The sequence below is a fragment of the Camelina sativa genome, chromosome 12, assembly GCF_030686135.1.
Source record: "Camelina sativa cultivar CO46 ecotype springtype chromosome 12, ASM3068613v1".
Lineage (NCBI taxonomy): Eukaryota > Viridiplantae > Streptophyta > Magnoliopsida > Brassicales > Brassicaceae > Camelina > Camelina sativa.
In genome coordinates, this window is record NC_141891.1 from 7975823 (window position 1) to 7992929 (window position 17107).

Consider the following 17107-nt stretch of genomic DNA (forward strand, 5'->3'; position numbering starts at 1 on the left):
GGAGTGACGCCACAAAAAGCCTCTCTTTATCTGAATTCACTACTCCGCGATGCTCTATACTTCGGTATGTCCTATTCGTTATGATCTATACATTAATTACCAATCCATGGTGGTTTACAAGTGTTTTTGTATGTGTTTTTTTTGTTTCAGACTTCAGTCGTCAGTGTTATCACAACTATTTACAATGGTTATACCAAGAATAAGCTCTCTCGTCCATACGGCGTCGTACTTCACTTACAGAATACACTTGCCATCTTTCTTGATTTGGAGACCATCAACTTCATTAACCTGCAATAGTATTCTGTCAGTGAAGTACGACGCCGTTTTAAGAGTTTGAACTTTCAATTATTGTACGACGTCGTTTAAAAACCTTCCCTCTGGACCACACATTAGAACGAGAGTCTTCTTCAGTCTACACCACAACAATTACTTCCTCTCTCCCTCACTGCTTCGAGTTCATGGAAACTACTAATAAATCCAGTGATTCTGGTCTTCCTTCATCATCCTCATGGCGTCGCTCGCTCTCCCGCATTTCCTGCCTCACCGACTCCGATGGAATCATCGGAAGAACCGATGCAGATGCTGTTTGTCTTCGGGAAGTACTAATGAAAGTTCCACGGCGGTTCTGTGGTTTAAGCATGACCTCCGTGTAGATGATCATCCTGGCCTCCTCGCTGCTTCCAAGCACAGATCTGTCATACCTCTCTACGTTCTCGATCGCCGTGTTTTATCGCGTAAGTTCACTATACAGTCCAAATGTTAGTTCGATTAGAGGAACAAATTCGAATATAGGAGAGTGTAATGGTTTTAGCATAGATCAAGTAGCTCGAATCCCTAGCGTCACTTGATTTGGGTATCTAATCGAACAGCTTACTCTGTATGTAGGATATACAACGGATACTTTAGAGTTAGCTATTATAGCCTTGGAAGAGTTGAGAGAAGCCTTGAAGAAGCAAGGATCAAATCTTATGCTCAGATATGGGAATGCAGAAAATGTCATTGAAGAGCTTGTCAAAGAGGTAATTTCACGGGTATAATTAAAGCATTTTCACATTTTTTTGCAGGCGAGATAACTCTTTGTCAAAATATGTACTATTGGATTGCAACAGGTACGAGCTCCCTTCGTCTATGTGGAAGAAGAGGTAGAATACCATCTCTGCGAGGTTTTGGACGGTGTTAAGAAAAGATTGCAAGGTGTTTCTCTTCCTGGAGGTGCACCGAGGGTTGTTCTTTGGCGGACTCCTTTTTATGAGAGCCTAGTAATGAATTTGCTTCTCTTGCAATGTCGATTTCTGCGTTGAGATTCAGAACCAGTTACTTACGTGACATGTTTTTGGCCCTCCAGAATTTAACGGATCTACCACAATCTTGGGAAGAGTTTAAGAAACTAAAGCTGCCACTCACTTTGCCAGTTCCTGCAGCAAGGTTTTCATCTCCAGAAACTGAATTGCAGTGGGGTAAGCTTTTCTTCAAAAGTCATGGAGTTGGATCACGTGCTTTAGTAGTTTCTGATTAGTGACTCTTTTAACGCTAGGGGAAATGGTAAATGAAACATGCTCCAGGTTCTTTGCCAACACTTGATGATCTGACGGACTATATAATGGAAAGCTTATGCGAAAAAGAAAGTAGCTGGAGGGACATAGCACATGCATCTGCTGAAAGAGTATTAGCGGAAAGGATTGGTAACTTGAAGAAAGGGAGCAGCATGGAGCCAATTATTGATGGGAGTTTAGGGAGGAAGGTGCACAACTCTGCATTTCTCACAAGAAAAAGAGTTACTGTTGCTGGTGGAACTGAGGTTGTAATGAATGCTCTAGCAGGATACTTGAGGTACTTGGAGGGTACAAGTCGAGATGACTGGCAAGAGTACGTGGCTATTCTTAATTCTGAAGTTATTGATCTTACGTCTTGTTGAAGAGTGAGTGATCGGCGTTGGGTTTTTATACTGACCAGGGTTCATGCGAGACTTCGTGATGCCGAAATTAGGCCGGGAGCTTCATTTTTCAAACTTTTTGGACCTGTCCTCCGTCTTGGTATTGTATCAAGAAGAAGGGTTCACTATGAAGCAACTGAGTATGAAAAAGAAAGGAATGCTGGATTTATTTCTCCCTTTGGATATTCAGCTGCTACAGTGGCTGCTGCAACTGATGCTGTGTGCTCTATGGAGGTACAAACACTCACATAAATGATATCTCTGTGCTCTTTCTTTCTTTCGTGAAGTTTTTGAAGTTGTTTGGTTGGTTTTGGCAGTGGTATTCTCTCGTGGCTCTAAATAGAGAGCGGACAGATGAAAAAAAGCCAGCTATAAGGATTTGGAGATGGAAGGGCTATCTTATTCAGGTTTCTATTATTAATCATATTTCTCCAATGGCCTATGTTGGTCAGTTTTGTAATTGCACTTCTTCATTTTTTTTAATGGAATTTAACACAGGAATCACTTCTTTGTTTCAGTACACAGTGTCTGGCAATGAAGGCCCTGCTGTTCTTCTTGTGCATGGCTTTGGTGCTTTTCTAGAGCATTACCGCGGTAATGTTGACAACATCGTAAATAGAAAAAGCCGAGTATGGACCATCACAATCCTGGGTTTTGGAAAATCAGAGAAGCCAAATATCATATATACCGAGCTTTTGTGGGCTGAATTGCTGCGGGATTTTATGATTGAAGTAGTTGGTGAACCAGCACACTGTGTAGGGAACTCCATCGGTGGTATGCACTCTAAGTCACTAGGCTGGTATTTGCGTAAAAATGACACAGTTTTATGATACACATCTAACTGAGTCTGTATGTTTTACCTTCTTTATCAGGGTATTTCGTTGCATTAATGGCCTTCCTTTGGCCGGCCTTGGTTAAGTCTGTTGTCCTTGTTAACAGTGCCGGCAATGTGGTACCTGGATACTCTCCTCTCCCAGTCTCTAGAGTATGTATCATCAGAATGCATGAATATCTAACAGAGTTTTAGATTTATTTTTTGAACATAGAAGTTATCATATAATTATCGCATACATCCTACATGTTTTTTCTTCCAGGAAAGGCGAGTTCCATTTGGTGCACAACTGGGTGCTCGACTTCTTCTCTTTTTCCTGAAATTCAATGTCAAAAAGCTATTAAAGGATTGTTACCCAGTTGTAAGTAATATGACGTTTTTGACATCAGTATGAGAGAATGTATAAAATGGTCATATCATTATGCGGGGTTCTAACTCAACTGCTTGTTTATGATGCAGAAACCTGAGAGAGCTGATGATTTTCTCATCACTGAAATGCTAAGAGCAGTATCCTTTTTTTTTGTTTTTGCATTTTATTTGCATTAACTGATTCATGATCAACAAGAAGAGTATTGATGATTGTGGCGTTACCTTAATATACACGATAGTCCCAAGACCCCGGTGTGGTTATGGTCTTGGAAAGTATCTTCGGCTTTGATCTTTCACTTCCTTTGAACTATCTCCTCAAAGGGTTTGAGGAAAAAACTCTAGTAATACAGGTATCTACAAGTTTTCAGATATTTATTGAATCCTCAATCTAACTTCTGTTAGGGATTACACCGAATCAGTATTCATTTGTTTCATTCATGTATTAGGGAATGAAAGATCCCATATCGGATCCGAAGAAGAAAGTAGCCTTACTGAAGGAGTATTGTCCAGCGATGGTGATTAAGAAAGTTGATGCAGGTAATAAAAAAAACTAACTGCACCCTGTATACCTTCGCTAGTTTATATCATTCTTCTTGATTCTTTAAAGTCTCATTTTGCAAAGTACAGGTCACTGCCCCCACGATGAGGTCCCAGAGGAGGTAAATCGGATTATCTGCGAATGGATATTGAAGGTCAATAATGATGAACTTTACCACAGTAAGAAACAAAAGTGAGGATTTGGTCAGCTCATAGCAGTTTTAAAAATGGTATAGCTTGGTTGTGTCAACAAGACATCGTCATAGTCATAGATGTCATCAATCCAAATGCAAGAAACATGACTAGTTAAACCAATTAAACAGGAACCGTCATTTGTCATTCTGACTAAGTGACTATGTATATATATATATATATATATATATATATATCTTTGTTTATTTATCTTTATGAATATATTTATTCTGACTAGAGTCTGAGTCCCTAATTACACGTTTTGTATGTTCTAATTCAAATATTTGGACGTAATGTCACTATTTATTTTTGTTAGTAACTTAGTATATTATTAGATCTTTTAACATTATGTGTATCGCCTTTTTAATCGAATTATGTTCAGCTTGTGTCCACTTTGGTCCCATCCCAAATTAGTCCATATCTGCCCCATGTGGTATCAGTATGGTAAAACTGTGTTTGAAGCCAACACTCCGATTATGGAAGTAGGGACGAGAAGCGGTGGGTGGAGAGCACGTGCTGTTTTGGTAGGCCAGAAAACGACACAGCGTTCGCGTCTTTAAATGGAAAACTGCACGTTAACTTTTTGATTTGAGCGTCATAATCAGTTTTTTGACCTATTCTTAATTTTTTTCCTCATAAATTAATTTTGCAGCAGGTCGCTTAAAAGCAGAAATACAAAAAACAAGACAAATCCCACCAAAACGGTGTCGCGAGAACGTTGAAGAAGAAGAAGAAGAATCCCAATTAATTTGGCGCACTGCTTCCTTTTAACATTATTATATTCTCCGTGATCCGTTTCCCGACGATATTGGAATCTGAAAAATCCAAAAATCGAAACCCTGAATTAAAAGGGAAATCTCGCTGACAAAGAGTCAAGGAAGAAGAAGACGACGACGAAGAAAGATGTGGAGACGCGTGGCTTCTTCACTTTCTCCGATGATATCTTCTTCATCATCATCATCGAGATCCCTTGCGCTCAACCAGGTACGACGCCTCTCCTTGTTCCGTTTTCAATCGTGGTTGAATCTTTTGATTTTTTTTTGTGGTTTTGACTCAGTTCGTTTACTTGTTTCTTCATATTGTAGGCAGCTTCTGGACTCAAACTTGGGGAATTTTTTTCAACACACATGATTAATCCGGTATATATAGATCAGTTAAAGCTAGATTCGTTTGTTTGTCTTTTTTTTTTTTCTCGTTTTCGCCGTTGTTAATGATGTGTTTATTATCTGTCACTGTCGCAGGAAGAACGAGTTTCTCCGCCGAAAGAGAAAGCTCCATTCATCACATTTGTTCTAGGTCAGTTTTTCGATTCTGGTGTTTAATAATATGTTGGAACCTAGGACTTGGATCTAATCTGGCTTTTTTAATTCAAGTTGAAGATGATAAGCTCCCATGTGTTCTTCAATCAAGGGCACATTATCTATTATTATTACATTCATGTGAATACTGTATTAGACATTTCAACAAGAATTTATATAATCTCACAGGAGGTCCTGGAAGTGGAAAAGGTACACAATGCGAAAAGATTGTTGAGACTTTTGGATTACAACATCTAAGTGCTGGTGATTTGCTCAGAAGAGAAATCGCAATGAACACGAAAAATGGGTAGGACTGATTAAATCTCTATATATTATTACTAAGGATGCCTCAAAAGTTTGTGGTGATCTCATGATTGGGGGTATCTTAATTTGCAGGGCTACGATTCTGAACTTGATTAAAGATGGGAAAATTGTTCCTTCGGAAGTTACAGTAAAACTAATACAGAAAGAGCTGGAATCGAGTGACAGTAGCAAGTTTCTCATTGATGGTTTTCCAAGAACTGAAGAAAACCGTGTTGCATTTGAGCGCATTGTGAGTTGCGTATTATTGTCTCAGTCTGTTCGTCCCTTCTTTCGTTGGAATACTCTTGGAACGAACATGAATATAGTTCCTTGGTACTATTGCAGATTAGAGCAGACCCTGATGTCGTACTGTTCTTCGATTGCCCTGAAGAAGAGATGGTGACGCGTGTCTTGAATCGTAATCAGGTCCTTATTTTTACAGTACTTCCCCTGTAATGTTTTTTTCAGTTAACAGTATTATGAATCCGACTTATTTGCTGTTACAGGGCCGGATTGATGATAATATAACTACAATGAAGAAGCGTCTGAAAATCTTTAATGCTTTAAACCGTCCTGTTATCGACTACTACAAAAATAAAGGAAAACTCTACACTGTGAGTTCTTTGCAGACATTTAAAACTCATTCATCTTCATCTTTTTAGTAGATATTGTGGTGTGGAATGTTGGAGAAGCTGTTTATAATGTCTGGTTTAAATATCTTATATTTTATATTTCATCTTTGGTGCAGATTAATGCAATAGGAACAGTAGATGACATATTCCAACAACACGTTCTACCTATTTTCAATTCATTTGAGGTATACATTTTCTCTCACTCGCTCTGCATTTTCTATTCAATAAATCTTTCTTGTTTGCATCATGTCCGTTCAATAAGTCTTTCTTGTTTGCATCATCCGGACATGATGCATAGGTTTAGATAAAAACTTATACGCCTTAAGAATTCCTGTCATGACACAATATAATCAGTCCTGCGCGCATAGATCTATCGATGTTTTGAGTAGGACGAGATTTGTGTTAACATTTGCAATACTTTTTTGTGTGCAGCAATTCAAGGAGAGTCGGCATGTAAATCCAAAGTCCACTATCAGTTCGAGTTTGGTAGAAAGTTCTTCCTGAAATATTGTTTCACTAGTCTTGAATTCTGTTGCACTATGCAATTCTCATTGCATCGTCTTGTTTGTACTAACTATCATAAGGTCAGAAAAAAAAACAAAAAAAATGTTACTTCAAACTTCTAATTATCTATAAATAGTTTTTTTACATTAGTTATGATTCCCTCCATTTGATCGAATTCTCAACTCAGAGGAGAAACAAAAGAAAAAAATTAATAGAAACAAGAGAAGATGGTGAGTCTCGTTATACACAAACCAAGCTTCTCTTATCCATCTGTATCGTCTTCTTCGATGAAAAAGAAACCCAGACATCACCAACAGTTGAAGCAACAAAGACAAAACCAATACAACAACAACGGATTCGCTTCCCTCTCTTTCACCAAACCATCTCCCACTCCTCTCTTGATCCGAAAACAATCAATTCACCGGACCCAACTCGAAGCTTTAGACTCCGTCATTACAGACCTCGAAAAATCCGCTCAAAAAGGTATCTCCTTCAGCGAACCAGAGATCTTCGCTTCTCTTCTCGAGACTTGCTACAGCTTAAGAGCCATTGACCATGGCGTTAGAGTTCATCACCTTATACCTCCCTACCTCTTACGCAATAACCTGGGGATTTCATCGAAGCTCGTTAGACTCTACGCGTCTTGTGGCTTCGCGGAGGTTGCACACGAGGTGTTCGATAGAATGTCTAAGAGAGAATCATCGCCTTTTGCTTGGAACTCTCTTATCTCAGGCTACGCAGAATTGGGTCAGTACGAAGATGCCATGGCTCTCTACTTTCAGATGGCTGAAGACGGCGTTAAACCAGACCGGTTCACTTTCCCACGCGTCTTAAAAGCTTGCGGAGGAATTGGGTCTGTTCAGATTGGAGAAGCGATTCATCGTGATTTGGTTAAAGCAGGTTTCGGATTCGATGTCTATGTGCTTAATGCTCTTGTTGATATGTATGCAAAATGTGGCGATATTGTTAAAGGAAGGAATGTTTTTGATATGATTCCTCACAAAGACTATGTTTCTTGGAACTCCATGTTAACTGGTTACCTTCATCATGGTTTGTTACACGAGGCGTTGGACATTTTCCGTCTAATGGTTCAAGATGGGATTGAGCCTGGTAAGGTTGCTATCTCCAGTGTTCTGGCTCGTGTTTTGTCTTTTAAGCATGGGCGTCAGTTACATGGATGGGTACTTAGGAGAGGAATGGAGTGGGAGTTATCAGTTGCGAATGCTTTGATTGTTCTATACTCTAAAAGGGGACAATTGGGTCAAGCATGTTTCATATTTGATCAGATGCCCGAGAGAGATACTGTATCTTGGAATGCTATAATCTCTGCTCATTCTAAAGATTCTAATGGTTTAAAGTATTTTGAGCAAATGCAGCGTGCTAATGCTAGACCTGATGGTATCACTTTTGTCTCGGTTCTATCTGTATGTGCTAATACAGGAATGGTCGAAGTTGGAGAGAGACTGTTCTCTCTGATGTCGAAGGAATATGAGATAAACCCGAAGATGGAACACTATGCGTGTATGGTGAATCTCTACGGAAGAGCAGGGATGGTGGAAGAGGCTTACTCAATGATTGTTCAAGAGATGGGGTCTGAAGCTGGTCCAACTGTTTGGGGAGCTTTGTTATACGCTTGTTACCTCCATGGCAATGCAGATATAGGAGAGGTTGCTGCTCAACGTCTTTTTGAGTTGGAACCTGATAACGAACACAATTTCGAACTGTTGATGAGAGTTTATAGTAAGGCGAAGAGAGCAGAGGATGTTGAGAGAGTAAGACAGATGATGGTGGATCGAGGACTGGAGACATAACTGGTTAGACTAAAAGGTGCGTACGACTTTATTTTCTTAAATCATCCCCATGTGATGATAGTGTGTTGAGTGATAGGTGATCTTGGTTGTTCGTAGAAAGTGATCTTACACACATAGGAGACTTGTTTGTTCATGGAGAAAAGATGACATGACATGTGTGAACGCGTCTGATTGGTTAGCTGTTAGAAATGATTTCGGCTTTCTAGATTCTCGTGGGATGTCTTCTGTAAGATTTGACTTAACCAATGTCATCATTAGATTATACTTTTTCCTCTGCATTATTCAATTGATAAGCTCTTTCTCGTGACCAGTGCTTCATATGGTTAAGTCACATGGGTGTTAGTCATTGGTCACGTGCATTAGGACCCACCAGTTGCAATATTTAGAAAGCTAGGATCCAAATATGTTGTAGATGAAGACAAACAGTTAACAGCTCTTATCCTCTGTTATTGGTATTCACATAGCTGCACATTTATTGATATCTCAACCAACTCCCATTCTTTGCTCTAAAATAGAGATAGTGTTTTTTTTTTTTTGGTAAGGATTTAAGGATCAATGTATCTGCATTCACACATTCATTAGTCTTATCTCTATAAATACCTGAACCCTTTTACTGCTACTCCCACTATTAGTTGTAAATTCAAAAACATAGTTGTGTTTGGAATCCAAAATGGCAAGAAGTTTAGAGCTTTCTTTGATTCTCTCTGTTCTGTATCTGTCCACTGCAGCAGTAGCCATGGCCAGAAACCTTGGAGAGGAATCAAGTGGTGATATAGAATTCATTAAAACCTCTTGTAAGACAACGTCATACCCGGACCTATGCTTCCAGTCTCTATCTTCATATGCAAGCGAGATCAAGCAGCAGCCACGTAAGCTTGCTGAGACAGCGCTTGCCGTTAGTATGGCCCGAGCAAAGTCAGCCAAAACCTATGTCTCAGGGATGAGTGACTATAAGGGAATCACAAAGAGGCAGCACGAAGCTGTAGAGGACTGTATAGAGGAGATGGGAGACACTGTTGACAGGTTGAGCAACTCGCTAAAGGAACTGAAGCATCTGGAGGAAGGCGACAGCGGAGAAGACTTTTGGTTCTGTCTGAGCAATGTCCGGACGTGGACAAGCGCAGCTCTGACAGATGAGACCACGTGTCTTGATGGGTTTGGAGGGAAAGCGATGGATGGTGAGCTAAAAAGCTTAATCAGAACACACATTGTGAGTGTGGCGGAAGAGACAAGCAATGCCTTGGCTCTCATCAATGACTTTGCTTCCAAGCACTGAAAACAATTTCAAAAGGGGCAGAGTTTTTCTCTTGGATTTGGTTTATATTCGGATTTGAAGAGATGTGCTTTGGTTTGGTTCTTCGGTGTCATTTCAGTTTTCTTGCCGCGTCGTTGTATTATCTACTACGGACTACGGGTCTTCATAGTTGAAGGCATTTGGTGTTGATTTTTATCAATATATTAAAATAGAAAAAAAAATATTTATCTCAAGATCGTCTATTATTACGGCATCTCCAACCCACCTCTATATTTGCTTTTTAATTCTATTTTAGAGTAAAATCTACTCCAACCCATCTTTATTTTTACCTCTATAATAGAGATCTCTATTTTTTTCCTCTATATATAGAGGAACTCTATTTTTTCCTCTATAATAGAGTTGAACTTTTTTATTTATAAAATGGTCCTTGAACTTTTAACATTTTTATATTTATGATCAAAATAAATCAAAAAATATATTTAAATAGTTTAATAATAATTTAATGAAGTATATTAATAGGATAATTGATTATAAAATTAAAAGAAAATTTATATAAAATCTTATTAAATATAAATAACTTAAATATATTAGCTTTTATTCATGCCATAACATTATTTTTAATACAACAAAAACTAATTATTTAATATTCTGGTAAATTACTTCCGGATCCACCAATAACATTATTTTTATATGATGCAATGTATTTCTTTTAATAAATGTGATATTTAAATAATATTTATGAATGTTAAAATTTTAAATAATATCATAATTTTATGAAAATTTTACAAATACTAAAATAAATGGGTCAGTTTGCAACTTTTATTAGTAAAAGGTATTAATAGTAAAATAAAAAAGGAATCTCTACAAAATATTCTTTTTTAGAGGAAAAAATAGAGGTATCCATTGGAGCAAAAGTTACCTCTATTATAGAGTTCCTCTATTTTAGAGGTAAAAATAGGGAAAACCATTGGAGATGGTCTTAGGCAAGCTTTGGTTGAGAAAAAAGAATATAGAAAACTTAATTAACGCTTGTCCAACTATTAAAAAAAAAGTACTTTCTCAAAAAAAAAAAAAAACTGTAGTATTAAACAAAGTAGCTTTATGAAAGTTTTTGGACAAAATAGTTCTACCATGCATTCTTGTCACCTTTTATGTGGACAATGGACATAGAAAACTTGCAAAACCGAGTCCTATACTCCTATTATAAAGATAATCCCTTAACAAAAAGGAAACAAATTTCTAAAAGTCCGCAAGTGCAAAGTATTTCAACCTTCTTGGAATCCTATAGAGATTTTGTATGTTAGAGATGAAAGCATTTGATAAAAGAATAGGAATTTTGATAATTTTACTAGTTTTGTACTTTGTATAATATGTGAATCGTTTGATAAGAAAAAGCACCAGTTTTTTTTTTTTTTTTTTTTGAAGTCACAAGGTCAACGGGAAAATGGCCCAACTGGAACGGTTCATCATATATAATTCATAACTTATGAAATACGTACGAATCATTCTGACATGTTGATCCATACACTGAACTAATTATCCTCAAGCCTCGGGGCGTACAATATCATTTGAAGTTTTTTAATATATCAAAACTCGTATATGTTCGAGTTCAAATTGGGGAAAATACAAATATTACTAAGCTATATATTTTGGTGATATCAACTGATTTATAATCCAATATTTAAAGATACTCTTTTTATGTGCTTTTCAGGCAGAAGACATTGCTTCAAAAATCAACCATATCTTGTCCTCTTTATTTTATGATTGTAATAGCGATCTCTAATTAACAATAGTTACGGTTTGGGACTACCATGAGAGAACACGCCAAGGGAACAGGTATTAAAATAGTAGTAGTATTAATCTTCTTAAAGAGTATTGGTACTTGAAACCTCACAACGATGCTTTCTTATTAAATTAGAAAGATTCTCCAAACTAATGTTTTCTTCTGATGACAAACCAAAAAATAACGTTTCTAAACAGATTTCGAACATTTCAACATTCAAGTAAGAAGATAAAATATTTTAAAAAATACTAAAAGAATAATCATTTCCCTTAAATAAAAAAAAATAATCAAAAGTCAGATTGTATCATGTATATTAGTAATACTTTATATAATTATATTGTTTACCAAAAAAATTGAAAAGTCTTTTTTTTTTTTTGTTAAAGAAAAAAATTCAAAAGTCCTCCATTACCATCCGGAAGGGTTTCAATATATTTCAAAACCGGTTAACGGCGAATTTGAGACAAATTATACAAATTCCAAAAGCCTTTGGGAAACACTCGAAAACGACCAGAACGCATTTCTAAAACATTTTGTCTTGTATACAATTGTGTAAAGATGATGTATAAGCTGTAAACCTAAACATGGCCACGTAGTAGTACTGTATGCGGATCAATTAATTCGTAAACATTACACATTTGTGAAAACTTTGAATTTATATTACTAATTAATTATAAATTTATAATGCCATATAACAAAATAAAACGTTCACATGCACATGCAAAGATGAGGTGGATATTCAATAACTTAAATAATGAGTAAGAAGAGCCAAAGTGTTGCTTGTAGTCTTTAAAAGCTCAGAAACAGCCTTCTTCACCTTCTTCTTCATCTCTACATTTACTTCCCCTTCCTCGAATCCGTCCGTACACGTGCCCTCGTCGGTCAACGCCGAGCTCACCCACGTCCTCACGTTCTTTAAGTGCTCCTCCGTAGTTTTTCCTCCACCTCTGACATACTTCATCTCGGCCAACGCTTGCTTGAGCTCGTCCACGGTGTTCTTCATCTCCTCCAAGCAGTCCTTGAGGATAGGGACCTCATGGCTTTTAGCGGCTTTGGCCTTTAGAAGAAGGTTAGAAATGACTGATGTGGCATTTTTGGCGGATTTGACGTTGAGGTTGAGCGACGTTTTGCATAGTTTGAGAGGGTCGGACTTGATGGTGGAGGAGTAGGAGGACAATGAGCTGTAGCACTTTGTAGGGTATGTTGTCGAGTTGCATGCCGTTTTCACGAACGTGTTGTAGTTTTGGTATCTGGCTGGAGGAGTCGCTTCTGTTTTCGAAAAGCTTAATGATGAGTAGATGAAAACGATGAGAATCACAGAGAATATCACGAAACGAGACATGTTTTATAGGTGTTTTGTACTTTCGGGCTTAAGAGAGAATAGAAAATGCAAACTTTTGAAGAATTGTGAAACCAATGCAGTATGCGTATGTATATATAGACACATAATCTTATTATATAAACCTTAGTTTTCAAAGTTTAGTAATTCATATAATCGCGACATGTGTCAAGTATATCGATAAAATTTTGACATGTGTGAGAAAAAAATTTATTTAATAATTATAAGAAAATTAAAAAATTCTAAGAATATAAAGATTACAATTAATATTTTTGAAAGTATATTAAACCAAAAGTAATCTATTATACCACTAATTCTAATAGAAAATTTATCTATTAACTTACTAATTTCAATAGGAAAATATGTGTAATAAATAAGGAAAATATTTGCAATTATTATTTATTATCTTATTATATAAAGTATGGTTTCAAAAGTTACTAATTCATAAGATCGTGACATGCGTCAAAATCTTATTATTCCCTATATATTAATAGAGAAACACTCTCACAAAAAGCTGATGCGTCGTGCTCACATAGTTCTTGTACATTTTTTTAATAAATACCTTTACATCTTATTATCATTTACATAAAATATGTCATTGAAAAGAACAATACTTGGGTTCACCCCTAGGGGTGAACCTTATCATTCACCCCTTTATAAAATAAGGAAATAAAATCTGTAGATATTATTTTAAAATTAAAAACTTAAACCGTTCTTTTATAAACCCAAACTGACATATAATTTCGTTCTAATTGTAAAATCTAAACCCTAACCATCTCATTTGTAAACCCAAACCGACATATATCTAATTGTAAAATCTAAACCCTAACCATCTCATTTGTAAACCCAAACCGACATATAATTTGTAAAATCTAAACCCTAACCATCTCATTTGCAAACCCAAACCGACATATAATTTCGTTCTAATTGTAAAATCTAAACCCTAACCATCTCATTTGTAAACCCAAATCGACATATAATTTCGTTCTAATTGTAAAATCTAAACCCTAACCATCTCATTTGTAAACCCAAACCGGCATATAATTTCGTTCTAATTGTAAAATCTAAACCCTAACCACTTTATTTGTAAACCCAAACCGACATCTAATTTTTTTTTAATTGTAAAAACTAAACTACCCAAACCGATATATAAAATCTAAACCAAGCCAATATTTGACTTTCCTTAAATAAAAACAGAATTTGTTTCCTTAATTTGTTTTGTTTTTAATTTAATTTTGATTTATTTTTTAAATGAAATATTAAATAGAGCATTCTGATTGGTTGAGAGAAGAGGAGGTGAATACAAAGGTTCACCCCTAGGGGTGAACCTAAGTATTTTTCATAGAAAAACTCTCTCACAAAAAGCTGATGTGTCACGCTCACATAGCTTTTGTGCCTTTTTTTAATAAAGACCCTTACATCTCATTATCATTTACATAAAATATGTCATTGAAAATTATACGGCAATGTTATCTTCTATTAGTTTTTAAAAATCAAAGATTTAATCAGCAATTAAAATCCAGAAATATATTTAATTATCAATTTTATAACATATTTAATTATTAGAAGTAATTACATCATTTCACAAATAATAAAAAAATTATTCATTTATTTACCACTTTTATACATTTTTCTCATTGCATTTTCTAAACTTAGGATTTGTTTAAATTAAACCGATTAGTCTAAAAATCTCTTATATATATATTTTTTTTTTGTTAAAGATCTCTTATATATTAATAGAGAAGCACTCTCACAAAAAGCTGATGTGTGGCGCTCACATAGTTCTTGTGCCTTTTTTTAATAAATGCCCTTACATCTCATTATTATTTACATAAAATATGTCATTGATAAATAAAAGGCAATATTATTTTATATTAGTTTTTAAAAATCAAAGATTTAATCAGCAATTAAAATCCATAAATTTATTTAATTATCAATTTCATAACATATTTAATTATTAGAAGTAAATTACATTTCACAAACAATAAAAAAATTATTCATTTATCTACTACTTTTATACATTCTTCTCATTGCGTTTTTTAAACTTAAGATTAAACTGATTAGTCTAAAAAATATTGTTTTAATTATTTAATGGTATAGTGATGTAGATAATAATGTGAAACATAAAATATGTGAATTTGATTTTTTAGAAACACAAAAAGATATCAAAACTTTCTACACCAACTTAAATTCTTTTCCAAGTTCAAATATTTCACGGGTGAAACGTATTTTACAAAAAATAAACGCAAATTTGAATAAACGAAAAATAAACTTTACTTACATATTTTGTTTTACACAAAGAATCTTAAATCTCAAATAATAACTTTACTATAATATTTTATTTAAATCGATTTTTTTTTGTCAACCATTGGGCCACAACAGGCCGGCCCATTAGCCTAATCCCTACATTCGTAGGGAGCGGGACATAGTGCGGGTTGGTACCTAGTATTGTAGATTATTAAAATAATAAGATTATTATAATAAATCTTATTATTATGTTGTAGATTCTACAATTTTATAATTCTAAAGAAAAAAAAAATCGTCCAAACATAAAAAATCCATAACTCAGAAACATAAAAGAAATCATACAGATAATTTTACAAGAATGATACACGTAGTTATCCTAAAGAAAATCCTAAAAATTCTACAATAATTAAACTTATACAAAAACAATCCTACGTTATATCAAATTCCTTGGCCTAATCTTAAAAGGAAAAGAATCTTATTATATAAAGTATGATTTCAAAAGTTACTAACTCATAAGATTGCGACATGTGTCATAATCTTATAATGTTGTAAATTATTAAAATATTAATAAAATCTTATTATTATGTTGTAAATTATAAAATTTTATAATTCTAAAGAAAAAGGAATCGTCTAAACAAAACAAATCCATACAAATAATTTAACAATAAAGATACACGTAGTTATCCTCAAGAAAATCCTAAAAATTCTACAATAATTAAACTTATACAAAAACAATCCTACGTTATATTGAATTTCTTGGCCTAATCTTGACAGAAATAAAATTTACATATAAATATATATGTATTCTCTCATATCTTTGTCATATATACAGAGATAGTATTGAATTTCTTGGCCTAATCTTGACAGAAATAAAATTTACATATAAATATATATGTATTCTCTCATATCTTTGTCATATATACAGAGATAGGAAGAGGTCATTCCAATGTATCAAACTTAATTAGAATATTCAAACATGAGCACTACTGATGGAAACCAAAAATGTGAAAATAACAAAAAGTCAGCCAAGAAAAGGAATAGAACCATTATGAATAATGATCAGATTGTTATGATGGAGAAGGCGCTTTCCGATGAACCTCATATGCAGCTGAAACTAGCTATACTTCAGGCATGGGTGGACAAACTAAATCAATGCGTAAGTATAAAACTCATATTCAGCTTCACATACATATTTCTCCATAATTGACTAATATTATTTTACAAATATAGGGACCCCAGCTTACAACTATGCAACTAAGAAAATGGTAACAACTTCAACTTTTTAAAATTTTCCTCTTTTTCTAGGCACTTTCATCTAAAAAAACATATATTTCAGGATTTATTACAAACAATCAAAAGAAGTTAAAACTAGCAAACATTCGAACCCATTAAATTTAACCACAAATATCTTGCTAGGGAATCTAACATAAAAAGGAAATTTGAATATATTTTGGATGGCAATCCATCTAATAGAGTATGTATTGATAACAATCAAGATAATAACGCTCTAAACAAAAAATGAAGATGTCTCCGGAATAAAACGTCACGAGGTAACAATTCTATCCTATATTATGTAGTTCAATATCTTTAATTATAATAATTATTAAATTAATAAAATTACATTAAAAATCATGTTATTTTATAAAAATGTATTGTTCTTTATTCAGGAAACAATAAAGGAAAAAACAATGACTTAATGACATGTAATTACTGTGAGGTTTTGGTGTGGAAATCTGAAAGTCTTAAACACAGTGGAAAAGAATTGAAATTTTTGATTTGTTGTCGACAAGGACGAGTTGTGCTGCAACGTCTCGACAACCACCAACTTATTTAGATGACTTACTGTCACGGTCAACATTGTTTCGCAACAACATACGATCATATAATTCAATGCTTGCTTTTACATCAATGGGTGGAAAAATTGATTACGATATCAATTCAGGAAATTGTCCTTTCACTTTTCGTATGCATGGTCAGAATTACCAAAAAATTGGATCTCTACTACCAGGCGAAGGAGATCTACCACGTTTTGCGCAGCTATATATATATGATACTGCTCATGAACTTCAAAACCG

General features: G+C 34.8%; 4 protein-coding genes and 1 pseudogene across 7 annotated transcripts; 4 read left to right on the top strand and 1 right to left on the bottom strand.

Moving 5' to 3' along the window:
- Window positions 1-391: 391 nt before the first annotated feature.
- Window positions 392-4732, top strand: LOC104730911 (pheophytinase, chloroplastic). Of its 2 annotated transcripts, XM_010450152.3 has the most exons (15): window positions 392-734; window positions 886-1019; window positions 1110-1259; window positions 1346-1457; window positions 1563-1866; window positions 1954-2167; window positions 2251-2340; window positions 2452-2707; window positions 2806-2918; window positions 3028-3126; window positions 3225-3272; window positions 3374-3484; window positions 3581-3671; window positions 3762-3864; window positions 4516-4732. In XM_010450152.3, exons 1-15 carry the CDS (start codon window positions 509-511, stop codon window positions 4583-4585), a joined length of 2121 nt encoding a protein of 706 aa, XP_010448454.2. In that variant the 5' UTR covers window positions 392-508; the 3' UTR covers window positions 4586-4732. The 2 variants fall into 2 exon arrangements, with proteins under 2 accessions (XP_010448454.2, XP_087334680.1); XM_087478554.1 differs by lacking the exon at window positions 4516-4732 and having other exon boundaries at window positions 397-734; window positions 1535-1866; window positions 3762-4182.
- On the top strand, window positions 4519-6749 carry LOC104730910 (putative UMP-CMP kinase 2). Its single transcript, XM_010450151.3, has 9 exons — window positions 4519-4847; window positions 4949-5002; window positions 5105-5159; window positions 5351-5468; window positions 5558-5714; window positions 5810-5890; window positions 5971-6078; window positions 6213-6281; window positions 6529-6749. The coding sequence occupies exons 1-9, from the start codon at window positions 4767-4769 to the stop codon at window positions 6598-6600; spliced, it is 795 nt and encodes a 264-aa protein (XP_010448453.1). The 5' UTR covers window positions 4519-4766; the 3' UTR covers window positions 6601-6749.
- LOC104730909 (pentatricopeptide repeat-containing protein At4g25270, chloroplastic) lies at window positions 6615-9899 on the top strand. Of its 2 annotated transcripts, none has more exons than XM_087478555.1 (2): window positions 6615-8427; window positions 9143-9899. In XM_087478555.1, the coding sequence occupies exon 1, from the start codon at window positions 6828-6830 to the stop codon at window positions 8409-8411; it is 1584 nt and encodes a 527-aa protein (XP_087334681.1). In that variant the 5' UTR covers window positions 6615-6827; the 3' UTR covers window positions 8412-8427; window positions 9143-9899. The 2 variants fall into 2 exon arrangements, with proteins under 2 accessions (XP_087334681.1, XP_019089685.1); XM_019234140.2 differs by having other exon boundaries at window positions 6636-8427; window positions 9140-9899.
- On the top strand, window positions 8831-9899 carry LOC109128193 (pectinesterase inhibitor 7). The gene has a single exon (XM_019234141.2). It carries the CDS (start codon window positions 9082-9084, stop codon window positions 9685-9687), a length of 606 nt encoding a protein of 201 aa, XP_019089686.1. The 5' UTR covers window positions 8831-9081; the 3' UTR covers window positions 9688-9899.
- A 2184-nt stretch (window positions 9900-12083) lies between these two features.
- Window positions 12084-12871, bottom strand: LOC104730912 (pectinesterase inhibitor 4 pseudogene; annotated as a pseudogene). Its single transcript, XR_015575505.1, has one exon. The product of XR_015575505.1 is annotated as a pectinesterase inhibitor 4 pseudogene (transcript).
- Between the last annotated feature and the right edge of the window lie 4236 nt (window positions 12872-17107).